At 36.1% G+C, this 14,129-nt stretch overlaps 1 protein-coding gene across 1 annotated transcript; it reads left to right on the forward strand.

Moving 5' to 3' along the window:
• The first annotated feature begins 10,677 nt into the window (after positions 1–10,677).
• On the forward strand, positions 10,678–13,921 carry LOC125576965. The gene is made up of 3 exons (XM_048737523.1): positions 10,678–13,001; positions 13,074–13,173; positions 13,247–13,921. Exons 1-3 carry the CDS (start codon positions 10,678–10,680, stop codon positions 13,919–13,921), a joined length of 3,099 nt encoding a protein of 1,032 aa, XP_048593480.1.
• Positions 13,922–14,129: the final 208 nt, after the last annotated feature.

Below are 14,129 nucleotides of genomic sequence, written 5' to 3' on the forward strand. Positions count from 1 at the left end.
CGCCACTGATCACATGGTTTCTTGCTGGATTGGTCTCCCTTGGCATCAGAATACTCCAAGCCAAGATTAAAATAGACCTAACATATTAATTCCAGATTTATTTACCCAATACAATTGCGTATGTTTAAAATTTAAACTGAAAATTATATGTTTGATAATAATTTTTGGTTTAGTCAAAGTTTTCTTTTAAACAAAGCTTGGTAATGATTTATCAAACCTTATCTTTTAGGAGAGATTGTTTCCAGCTTCTTTCTTTTTCGGGGAGTGAATTTTATATTAATGGCGTTTGGATGATTTTTGCAGTGTGTTATATCAGCTCATAATAATATAGATGGAATTATAGTGTAATTTCTTTTTTTTGCTAAATTTTGGTTTATAGTGTAAAATTACCCTCAACAATTATAATATATGAGAAATTCCTAAAAAAAAAAGAACAAAATTCCTAAAGAAAAAACATACGAATTAACGTGATATGATTCCATCTCTATTTTACAGCAAGAAATACAGTTTACTATAATGTATTTGAAACCTACACATCTATTCATTTTATTATATTTGTTTTATACAGCCCCGAATGTAATTTTGCTGACAGCATTTTGACTCAAATGTTGATTTTCAAACTTTAGCTAACCACTCCACATAAATTAACTACCCCTCAGAGAGTGAATTACTGGTCTAAAATTGCTATAAATGGTCGACAGCATATGAAGATTTCATAACCTACTAAAATTAGAGACATAATACATACGTATCCGTAAATAATTGGTCTATAAGACCTAAACATTTTTCTATAAAAAATAGGTCTATACTTTAATTAAAATTGTATGATATTAAGTATTAACTAGGAATAAGTAATTTATCATCTGAAGATTCGAAAGCTATAAAAATGTAGATGAGAGAAGTCAGAAGAGGAATGCTTGTTTCGGCATGCACGTCTCTGCCTCTTTTCTCTCTTTGATTGCAACATTTATTCAAACTCGAATAATCATTGTTATGACTTGTGCGTTTTTAATGTATTTGAAATTAATTTTCGTTGATGTATATTTAATTTAATAGATATTGGTAAGATTATACTATTGAACGAGTGCATGGATTGCTGAAACTGTTGGTCCTGCGGGGTGCCATACTGACAAAAAATTAATGACATGGTCAAAGTTAGGAGGACGTCTTCCAAGTGACAAAATAATAGCAATATTATCAGGCTAATCTAATCTATTAAAAGAGGAGTACAAAATTAGATTATCCCTTAGTTTTCCACTATATTTACAATAGCATGCCACTGAAGTTATTAATTAACCTATCTTTTAGGATTTTTGTCTTTTCTCTTCAATTAATGTATTTCCAAAATCAAATTCTAACTAAAAAATCATGGTAACAATAATTAATAAACCTAAATTTTAATATTAATTTTCTTTTCTTTTTTTTATTATACATATGTGTGTTTGAAAATAATTAATTCCATATATACATTTCATAATTACATACATTATACGGTAATTATTTTACTAATTCCACATATACATAGTAAATAGTATACAAAAATTTTATTATACATAATCATAAAATTGTGATCCATAAAAATAGTTTATACAACAATTTTATTATATATAATCATAAAATTTTGATCCATAAAAAATAAAAATACATTTGTGTGACTTTACAGGTCATATTCTAAATAAATAGATGATATAACTAAGGGTTTACATGATAAAATAAAACTACTCAATATAAACGATAGAATTATTGTGTTTAGAAATGTCATATTAAAAATAAATTAAACGGGTAACTTTTAAAATATATATTATCACTTATACAAATAAATATTTATTTATAAAAAAAACTAACACCTGCGCGGGTGCGCGGGTCAAGCTCTAGTTCTTCCATTATTTCAGCACACATCTTATTAGGGTTGGATTTTGGAAACTTCAGTTCGGTTCAATATACATATATCAAGTTGGTTGGTTTTGGGAAAATGGTGCGTCTATGATAAAACTTTATTATAGTTTTAGACAATTTCGATGTATTGCGATCTATTTAAATAATTTGTTGGTATTTTAAATTTGGGTTTACACATACTAAAAAACGATTGTATTCGAACCACCATCGAAGATTCCACTTAATTATAATTGACACAAACAAAATTTGCGATGAATAAAGGAGTGGTTCTATAAATAAATGGTGTAGATGATTTATCGTACTACTATATCACCAGTTTAAAAACTAAAGATTAAACCTCCGTGAGATTTTTTATCTATTTTAATAGATATAATATTAATATGAGAAATTTTTTAAAATAGTTTTTTTTAAAGTTTTTGTCACAAAAATAGATTTCAATGAGAAAATGATCAATTTTTTTTATTAAAGATTAAAAATATATTTATACCTTTGGGTTAAGTAATCTAGGCTCAGAGTATAAAGTTAAGGGATATAATTTTGAGGATATAATTTTAAATTAAAAAAAATAAATTAAAATTTTCAAAATAAAAATGGATTATTTTGATCATTTTTTTATTGAATGCTATTTTTATGAAAAAAATTTAAAAATGATTATTCGAAAGAATTGCCCATCTAATATCCTTATCCAAAACAATGCTAGATATTTTAAGTTTTTCGAACTTCTCATAATTTGAAATTCAAAATATGAGCTGACAAGTAAAAATCTCCAACGCAATCATCATGCTTACAATAATATTATTGAAATTTATCTCACTTTTTCTGGGACCATTGATCTTTTGACTTTTATCTTTTAAGTAGGTTACTTACTAAAACATGCAAGCAGACAACATAATTTCAATTTGCATTATTTAAACAAATAAACTCACGTCGCCTTTTCAACTAGATGTCCTAAAATTTAGAGTTTGTCAACTTTTTTTTTTTTTTTTTTTTTTTTTTTTTTTTTTTTTTGAGTTTGTCAACTTGATATGGCCATTCGGCTGTTCCCAACTGCTCCAAGACATTCAGATATTGAAACCCCTGCTCTTGCTGCTACCACCACCCCTAGTTCCAGTTACTCATCTCGTATTCGTCACTCTTTGAGTACTATCGTTGATGGGATTATCTCAAATAACTCATTTGGTGTGCTGCAAAATGAATATATGTGTCTAGTTTTAAGACTTTTGATTTGTCAGACGTTATGAGAACATTAATGTCTTAGTAGCACGAGAGAGGTCTCGTGGAGGTAGGCTTTTCAAACCAACCCAAATGATTCAAGAAATGGAATAAACTCACGTAGGTGGTCGTTGTACTCGTGGTCGAGTATACACTCCCAATGCCTTTGTAAATATTTGTATTAGAAAAAAGTTCTCCAAGGCACATAATTAACATATATATATGGCTTATAAAAGTAAGTGGACAACGGGGTTTGGTAAAAGACAAAGCACATGACCCCTAACTTTAATCCAATTATACATGTATATAAAACTACTAGCTTAATTTTACTAGCAAGCAATTCTTTGCTAAATATTCTATTTTCTCAATACAGAAGTGCTTGGACTGCAAAGCTTGGCATCGCATGTTTGGTAGCTACTGATTTTTTGAAAGCGACCAGAAAACAAAACAATACCTTGTCTAATTCTAGGATTAAAGATGATTAAATATTTCCTATTCTGTGGTTACAGAAAAGAGAATTTATTGAGATATATACATATCTGACTAGGATAATGACTAAACATATTTGTACTTATCTTTAAGCTTGTTCCTCTTAGCATTAGGAACTTCTCTCGTGTATATATATTCATAGTTGTACATCAATAAGACTCAGACTTTACATTCATATTATGGTATCAGAGCAAAATCGATCTTAGAAAAACGCTTTGATAATCAGCTTCCGCATAATCTCTAAAAATTTTCTTACTACTACTTTACTACTATGGCCGATACTACTTCTGCTTCTACTTCTTCTACCATGGAGTCGACTACAACAACCACAACATCCTCCATTGAATCTCATTACTATCTTCATCCTTCAGACAATCCAGGCGCCTTGATCACGCCAGTTTTGCTGCAAGGAAACAACTACTCAGAATGGGCCACCGAATTTTGGAACTCTCTTCAGGCTAAACAGAAGATTGGCTTTCTCGATGGATCTATCATCAAGCCTACTTCTAATCCCCAGCTCTCACGATGGACCGCTACCAACTCAATGATTGTCAGGTGGATCAGAACTTCTATTGATCCTGTGGTTCGTTCGACAGTCTCGCATGTTCCTGATGCTCTCAAACTATGGGAATCTCTTCAACGACGCTTCTCTGTTAAGAATAGCGTACGCAAGCACATGCTTGAAGATGAGATCAATAATTGTAAGCAGAACGGGCAATCTGTTCTGGAATATTACGGTCGTCTTTCCAAACTTTGGGAAGAACTTCAGAACTTTACTACTTCTACTATCTGCACGTGCTCTGCTGCTGCCATCATCGACAAAGAACGGGAGGATGCTCGCGTTCACAAGTTTCTTTTTGGACTCGATGAAACTCGGTTCTCTACTATCAGATCTCAAGTCATTGACGAAGATCCACTTCCAGATCTCAACACGGTTTACTCACGTGTGATCCGAGCAGAACAACACCTTTTCACTATGCGAGCAAAGGAAATCAAGAATGATGCTGTTGGTTTCTCCGCTCAAGCAGATTCATCTACAAATACATTTTCAGCTGCATCTCAGCAACGCAGTCGTGATCCTAACAGATCCTGCACACATTGCAATCGCAAGGGTCACGAGGCAGTTGAATGCTTTCTTCTACACGGTTACCCAGACTGGTTCCTAGAGCAGCAACAACAACGGTCTGCAAGTTCGGGTCAGCGTGGGCGAGGAGGTCGTGGTACACGTGGACGTGGCCGAGCTAATCTTTCTCGCACTACCCCGTCTACTTCATCCGATAACACTGCTTCCTCGGATCAGATTACTGCACTCATCAATCTACTACAAAATCAGCAAAAGATCACTACTGAGCGCGTGTCGGGTAAAACACAACTTACAGATGTGATTATTGATACGGGTGCTTCCCACCACATGACAGGAGATCTTTCTCTACTAAAAGATGTCAAGGATGTGGTTCCTTCATCTGTTACATTTCCGGATGGACGGAATTCTAGTATTACAAAGATGGGGACTCTCCATCTAAATTCTGACTACTATCTTGTGGATGTTTTATACGTTCCAGATTTTACTTGCACCTTGATTTCTGTATCTAAACTGCTCAAGCAAACAGGGTGCATTGCTATATTTACTGACACTCTTTGTGTTATACAGGACCGTTTTTCGAGGACCCTGATTGGAGCCGGTGAAGAACGAGAGGGGATCTACTACTTCACGGGTGTTACGGTTGCTCGAGTACATCGTTCTGAAAAGCAGAAACCTTCATCATCTGTTCTTTGGCATCAACGTCTTGGACATCCGTCTTACAAAGTTTTGCATTCTTTACCAGTGTTTCAGAAATTTCATGATTTTGATCACACGAATTCGTGTGAGATTTGTTTTCGTGCCAAACAATCCCGAGGGATTTTTCATGATAGTATTAATAAAACTACAGAGGCTTTTGAATTAATCCACACTGATGTCTGGGGTCCTTATCGCACACCTTCCTCGTGTGGTGCTGTGTATTTTTTAACCATTGTAGATGACTTTTCTCGAGCTGTTTGGACGTTCCTCATGTTGGAAAAGTCAGAAGTGAAGTTGTTATTACCAAACTTCTTTGCAATGAGTGAGCGTCAATTTAAAAAGAAAGTCCGTACCGTCAGATCAGATAACGGAACAGAGTTTATAGCGCTTACCTCTTACTTTCGTACTCATGGAGTTGCTCATCAGACGTCATGTGTCAACACTCCACAACAGAATGGTCGAGTTGAACGCAAACACCGGCATATACTTAATGTTGCACGAGCATGCCTTTTTCAAGCTCGACTTCCTGTTATGTTTTGGGGAGAAAGTATCCTCACGGCTGCTCATCTCATAAACCGCACACCTTCTCAAGTTCTTGGTGGCAAAACCCCATACGAGATGCTTCACGGCTCTCCTCCAAATTATGATCTTCTCAGGGTTTTCGGTTGCTTATGTTTTGCTCAACGTCAACCGCGGTCTAAAGATAAATTTTCTGAGCGCAGCCGCAGGTGTTTGTTTGTTGGTTACCCTGTCGGTAAGAAGGGATGGAATGTATATGATATCAACGACAATGAATTCTTTATCAGTCGCGATGTTGTTTTTCAAGAAGAAGAATTCCCTGGCATTCCTAATACTGAGTATGTGTCTCCGGTGCTGTATCAGTCTGATGTTGCTCTCGATGATTGGTTATCACCTTATTCATCTCCAAACACTACAGCTAACCCTTACCCTTCATCTCCTTCTCCTACACCTACTACTACTACACCTACATCTACCCCTATACCTACTATGCCTACTACTACACCTATACCTACGTCTACATCTACCACTACGCCTGAGCCTACAACTCCTCGCAGAGATCTTTCTATTCCTCTACCGACTACGCCTACAATGGCTCCAACTGCTGACACGGGTCCAGTCTCACCGGAGGTTTTATCTCCTGGTCTTCCTCAGTTGCTTGGTCGTGGACATCGTCCACACAAATCCTCTGTTCTACTGAAAGATTATGTTGTCAACAGCAGTACGCTACGTAACACCTCCCCTCTCGCTTCGACATCCTCCGATCATGCGTCTCCTCCTACGGTCTCAGGTAGCACTCAGTACCCTATCTCTGCTTATTTAGCTGATGCTTCTTTCTCCACATCCCACAGAATTTTCTTAGCGGCGTTAATGACAAACGTCGAACCACGGAGTTACAAAGAAGCAATACTATACGATGTATGGAAAGATTCCATGAAAGATGAAGCTAAGGCCCTTCTTCTCAACGGAACTTTTGAAGTAACTACTTTACCTCCAGGCAGGAAGGCGATTTCTAGTAAATGGATCTACAAAATAAAGTACCTTTCTAATGGGGAGGTCTTTCGCCACAAATCTCGTCTTGTAGCCTGTGGTAATCGCCAACGAGAAGGCTTGGACTACACAGATACGTTTGCTCCGGTTGCTAAACCAACTACAGTTCGAGTTCTTCTTCAAATTTCAGCAGCCAAACAGTGGGAAGTTCATCAAATGGACGTCCACAATGCTTTTCTACACGGAGATCTCCAAGAAGAAGTTTACATGAGACTTCCTCCTGGTTTTGAAGGCTCTGATTCTACTCAAATATGTCGGCTCAAGAAAGCTATCTACGGCTTGAAACAGGCCCCTCGCTGTTGGTTTGCAAAGCTCAGCAAAGCCCTTAAAGCTTATGGTTTTACTCAAAGTCGAGCTGACTACTCACACTTCTCTTTCACTCGCAACGACGTTCTTATCCATATACTCATCTATGTTGATGATTTTGTGATCACGGGAAACAATCTTTCCACCATACAAGCTTTCAAGGAATACTTGGGGAGATGTTTTCACATGAAAGACTTGGGGAAACTCAAATACTTCCTTGGAATAGAGGTTGCTCGCAGTATGGATGGCATCTTTATTTCCCAACGGAAATATGCACTAGATATTATTACAGAGACTGATCTTCTTGGCTGCAAACCAGCTTCGGTTCCAACTGAGCTAAATCACAAACTCGCCAAGGCAACTGGTCCGGTATTAGAAGATCCTCATCCTTACCGACGACTGGTTGGTCGTTTAATTTATCTCACATTTACTAGGCCGGAACTCTGTTATGGTGTCCACATTCTTTCTCAGTTCATGCAAAAACCGCTACAGGTCCATTGGGATGCAGCTTTACGTGTAGTTCGGTATCTCAAGGGACGGCCTGGTCAAGGAGTTCTGTTCCGTGCAGACTCAAATCTTCAGGTTACTGCTTACTGCGATTCTGACTGGAATGCTTGTCCCAAATCTCGTCGCTCGCTTAGTGCTTACATTCTTCTACTTGGTTCCTCTCCGGTTTCTTGGAAAACAACAAAACAAGATACAGTGTCTCTTTCTTCAGCAGAGGCGGAGTATCGCGCCATGGCCTATACGTTGAAAGAGTTGAAGTGGATTAAACGGCTACTCACTTCGTTTGGTCTTCCTCATGTCACTCCAATGCATCTCTACTGTGATAGTAAGTCTGCAATCTACATTGCGACAAATCCTGTGTTTCATGAACGTACGAAACATGTTGAGTCAGACTGCCACTTTGTTCGAGATGCAGTTACTGCTAAGCTCATTTCTCTGGAACACATTTCTACCAAGGAACAACCAGCAGATCTTCTTACTAAGTCATTGTCATCAACTACATTTACATATCTTCTGTCCAAGTTGGAGCTTCAAGACATCTCACCACCAACTTGAGTGGGGGTATTGAGATATATACATATCTGACTAGGATAATGACTAAACATATTTGTACTTATCTTTAAGCTTGTTCCTCTTAGCATTAGGAACTTCTCTCGTGTATATATATTCATAGTTGTACATCAATAAGACTCAGACTTTACATTCATATTAGAATTTTGCTTGTTCAATACGTAATTGAATGATAAACCTGTCATCCGCCACCAATTTTCAGAGTCAGAATTATTACAAGTAGGAAATAACTGGTTGAGCGAAGACACGAACCTAATCCAGTCGACTATATTGACTTTCCTTCGTTCTATATATTATCGTAAGCATGGCTATAATTAATGATTCATTCTGTTGTAAAACCTTTTTTGTTTGCTTATATATATTTTTTTGAAACACTTTTTTTTTTTTTTTGAAACACTTTTGCTTATATATATCAAACAACACTTTGCTAAGTATACCGCAAAAAAACATCATCACAAGTTTTCTTATTTGCTACTTTTATTTACCGAATGACTTATTAAACTCTGTATACGTGACTTATTAAACTCTGTATACGTGATATGAAAGTTGGAATTCTCTAAGAGCATGATTAATAGAGATTTTTAAGGAAAATATAAAAACTGTCTTAACTTTAAACTAAAAAAGGTAAAAACCGGTTCTTAATAAGATATTTAAAATGTGATTCTTAGCTTTTTTTAGTTAAAAATTAAGAGACGGTTTCTTATATTTCGATAAAAATTTCACTTCAAGAACTTTCAATTAATCATGGTCTTAGTGCATTGTAGTCCGATTTATAAAAAAGATATTTACAAAAAGCCCTAACCGAACCCCATCAACGTTACCTATATTTCTATATGCTCAACACAGCCCATTTACTCTTTTAAGGTTTGAAATGCCTAGTTTTCGATTTTTCTTTGTCTAAACGTTAACTTTTATAGGTACACGCCAAAAAGCCCATGGACGTCGCAGCCCACACCACGAAAGAGTGTTGAGCAGGGGACGAGTCATGTGGCTTCAATGTTCAATCCCAAGTAATGGAGTTTATGTCCCTTGGACAAAGAAATGCTATATAATCTACAAAAGTAGATTCCATGTTGAAGCGATAAGAATCATATGAATGTCTTACTACAAAATAAGGTAAAGTTTCTTACTGTTAGCTACTATACACCAAAAGTGCAATCAGTTTTACTTTAGTGATTTAAATCGATTGACTACGCTGGAACATTTAAAATCAGTTTGAATTGATTATAATAGTGGATCATAAAATTACTATATTTGTTAACGTAACTGCGCTTCTGTTATACCTCAATGAGAGAGCAAAACGAAAAGAGAACGATAAATTTTATAAAAAATAAATTTCACTTTTAATATAATAGTTCAATTTTCAAAGATATGAACTCTGTCCCCAAGTAATATGTGCATTATTTGCCATACCAAACTTTTCCACGGCACATGAAACAGTGAGATTCCTCTGAATAATAGTACTATACATAATAGTTTTTTAATCAAACAACTAATGAATAAGGTTAGACCAAAAAAACTAATGAATTAGGAAGAGACATTGGGAAAAAGTTTGCTTGCATGTATATACATCATCTAAAGAACTTTACCACTATCATCTAATTATCTTTATCAATAATGTCTTGTAACTAATGATTGTTAATTATATACATACCACTAGCACTACAACAAAACATAGTGAATTCTAACCAATTTTCTGACCACTTAAGTTGGTCAAAACCGTTTCCGACCATAAACTGATCATTTAATGACGATCTAAATAAATGGACAAAAAGTGATCGGAAATTACTGACCAAAAAAATTGGTTAAAAAATGGTCAGTAATTTGTGACTGAATTTTGACCACATTATAATTGTCAGAATATTGGTCAGAAACTAATCAGAAAGTGGTCAGTTATTTTAAAAAGTTTAGCCGTTCCCAACGGTTGGGACAGTGGTCGGAAAATGATCAAAAAATATGATTTTTCATTTACTTTGCCAACTAGCCGTTAGTCGTATATCATCTATATAAGGCATTTGATTCATTTGTAATCTACAGACAGATTCAAAGTCAAGAAAACAACACTGAAAATGTCTTCACATATTTTTAACTTTCGTAGATGGATGTACGATCAATGGGATTCAAATGGGCAAATTTCAAAAGAGTTTGCGGAAGGGCTGAACGAGTTCATGCGTTTTGCTGGAAATCAAGAGATTACTTTGAGAGAAGGTAAGACGTTTTGTCCTTGTATTCGTTGCGATAATAGTAAATTCATTCCTATTGAAAGAGTATGGAATCATTTGTATCAATATGGATTTACACCTAATTATAAAATATGGTATTTTCATGGGGAAGTTGATACTGGAAATATGCCTAGTACTAGTGAATATGTGCCGGTTAATTTAGAAGAACCTAGAATGGTAGTTGAATCTAGTGATACAATGCAAATGGTAAACGATGCATTTCGTGAAAACATCTCTTCGTTTATAGAAGACGGAGAGAGAGTTGAGGAACCAAATTTAGAAGCAAGGAGATTTTTTGATATGTTGGATGCAGCTAAGCATCCAATATATGAGGGTTGTAAAAAAGATCATTCTCCTTTATCGGCTGCAACTAGGATGATGACCATAAAATCAGATTTTAATTTGGCAGAAGATTGTGTAGATGCAATTGCTGATTTTGTGAAAGATTATCTTCCCGAAGATAATATGTGTCCAGCTTCTTACGACGAGGTCGATAAACTTGTTTCGGGTCTAGGTTTGCCATTTCAAATGATAGACGTTTGCATCGACAACTGTATGATTTACTGGAAAGTCGATGCGAACTACTTAGCATGTAAATTTTGTGGTAAACCCCGATTTAAGGTCACTAGTGGAAGAGCTAAGGTTCCATATAAACGTATGTGGTATTTGCCATTAGCTGATAGGCTTAAAAGGTTATATCAATCGGAACGCACAGCAAGTGCTATGAGATGGCATAAAGAGCACTCAAGTGAAGGAGAAATTGTGCATCCCTCAGATGCAAAAGCATGGAAGCACTTTCAATCAGTTTATGAGGAATTTGCATCAGAGAGCAGAAACGTCTACCTTGGATTATGTACTGATGGTTTTAACCCATTTGGAAAACATGGAAGGCAATATTCATTATGGCCAGTAATTGTCACACCTTACAATTTGCCCCCCTCTTTGTGCATGAAACGAGAGTTTCTATTTCTCACCATACTTGTTCCTGGTCCAGAACATCCCAAACGATCTCTAGATGTGTTCTTACAGCCGCTGATTTATGAGTTGCAAGAGTTATGGGCAAATGGTGTCGAAACATTTGACATTTCATGCAGACAGAACTTCAAGATGCATGCAGTGCTTATGTGGACTATCAGTGATTTTCCTGCATATGGAATGTTGTCTGGATGGACAACACATGGAAGGTTATCGTGTCCACATTGCCAGGATAGTACTGATGCATTTCAGTTGAAACATGGAAGAAAGACGTGTTGGTTTGATTGTCATAGAAGATTTCTACCAAGTTCACATCCTTATCGCCGAAGCCAGACATTGTTTACAAAGGGAAAAGTTGTTCATGATCCACCACCACCAGAGTTAGATGGTAACTATTTATTGAGGCAGATTGGAGATTTTGGGGCAGATACGACGGCTGAATGCGGTGGAAATGGGCATGGCCCAGTCGATGGTTATGGCGAGTATCATAACTGGCATAAAAAGAGTATTTTTTGGGATTTGCCGTATTGGAAAGACCATTTACTACGGCATAATCTAGACGTCATGCACATTGAAAAGAATTTTTTCGATAACATTATGAACACAGTTTTAAATGTCCAAGGGAAGACAAAAGACAACTTAAAGTCCAGACTAGACTTGCCTGGTATATGTGCACGAGAGGAGCTACATATTATGGCCAACGGAAAAGGTCCTACTCCCAAGTTTAGATTGAGTCCAGCTGCAAAGGAAGTGTTTATTCAGTGGCTATTAAGTAGCGTTAAATTCCCTGATGGATATGCTTCTAATCTAAGGAATTGTGTTGATAGTCAAGAAGAACGGTTATCTGGGATGAAAAGTCATGATTGCCATGTTTTCATGCAACGCTTACTTCCATTTGCATTTGCGGGACTCCTACCAAAAGATGTTCATGAAGCTATTGCTGGGATAAGTGCTTTTTTCCGAGATCTTTGCACAAGATCACTCACATTTGATGGAATTCGACAATTGGAGTCGAACATACCAATTATTCTTTGCAATCTTGAAAAGATTTTTCCACCATCTTTTTTTGATGTAATGGAACATCTAGCAATTCACCTTCCTAGAGAAGCAGAACTTGGTGGTCCAGTTCAATACAGGTGGATGTATCCCTTCGAGCGGTTTATGTTTCACTTGAAGAAAAAGGTCAAAAATTTAAGTAGAGTTGAGGGTTCTATTGTCGCTCAGACAATTAAAGAAGAAACATCAAACTTCTCTGCTTACTACTTTGCCCCACATATTCAAACAAAGAGTAGAAAACCGGGCCGTAATGACGATGGAGGAGAAAAGCCCCATTACATATCCGATGTTCCAGATATCTTTGCACAAGTAGGACGACTAAGTGGAAAACGCAAAAAACGCTGGTTAACAGATGAAGAGATTAGACACTTACATATGTATATTCTTCTCAACTGTGACGAACTACTGCAATACGAAAGGTATAATTTTTTTTTTTAAGTTGTGAATTTTTCACTTCCATAGAAAAATATTCTAAAAGTTTACTGTTGCAGGATCTATGATGCTCAACTAAGGGAGGCCTACCCGTACCACTCTGAAAATCAAATTTTAGCGATAAAACATATGGAATATGCAAACTGGTTGAAATTCTATGTAAGATCATCTTTAATTTATTTATATCATAATTTATTTGCAAACAGTTATTAATTACTAATTTTTGTTATAGGTGGGCATGTGTTTGACTAGGGGTGAAAAAATAGACAATTGGTTCGAGGAGTTAGTGGGTGGTCCTTTGTCACTAGCAGTGAGCTCACCAGCATATTTCACACGTGGTTATGCTTTTAAGGTGTCCCGTGAAGGAAATACTACACCAACGGTGAACTCTGGAATATTTGTGCAAGCTGGAGATACAACATATTATGGTCTTCTCAAAGAAATCTTAGAAGTTGAATATCCAGGAATCATAAATTTAAAATGCATATTGTTCCTATGCGATTGGTACAACCCACAGCTTGGAAGTGGTGTAAGGCATACTGAATTTGGTGTGATTGAGGTTAATTCATCAAAGAGACTCAACAAATATGATCCTTTCATCCTTGCATCACAAGCGGATCAAGTGTGCTATATTTGTTACCCTCGCATTAAGCACAAAAAAGATCCATGGGTAACAGTCACACATATTATTCCGAGGGGTAGAGTGTGCGGAATGTCTGAGAAGGACCCATTGCAGCAAACCTCAGTTGGTTTTGTAGGTTCGATTGATCATTCGGTGGAACCAATACCTTTGACTGATTTTGAAGAAGCAACATTGGAAAATATATTGGAGATTTCCGAAGAGGAGCTTAGTGAATTTGAAGAATGCACTGATTCAGCATCCTCAGAATATTCTGATTCTGAATAATCAATTTCACTGGTACGTTTTATGACATTAGTTTATTATGTATATAGTGACATGTTTTATTTTTAAATTAGAAACCTTTATTAAAAAAAACATTGTATCCAGTGTCCCTTTTTTTTAATAATGTAACTAAGATTAAAAAATATTTAAACGATGTCGTGTAGTGGGTTTTGGTGATAAAGTCAAATTACTTTAACCTATAATCTAAACT

Source organism: Brassica napus, chromosome A8 (assembly GCF_020379485.1).
Source record: "Brassica napus cultivar Da-Ae chromosome A8, Da-Ae, whole genome shotgun sequence".
NCBI classification, from domain to species: domain Eukaryota; kingdom Viridiplantae; phylum Streptophyta; class Magnoliopsida; order Brassicales; family Brassicaceae; genus Brassica; species Brassica napus.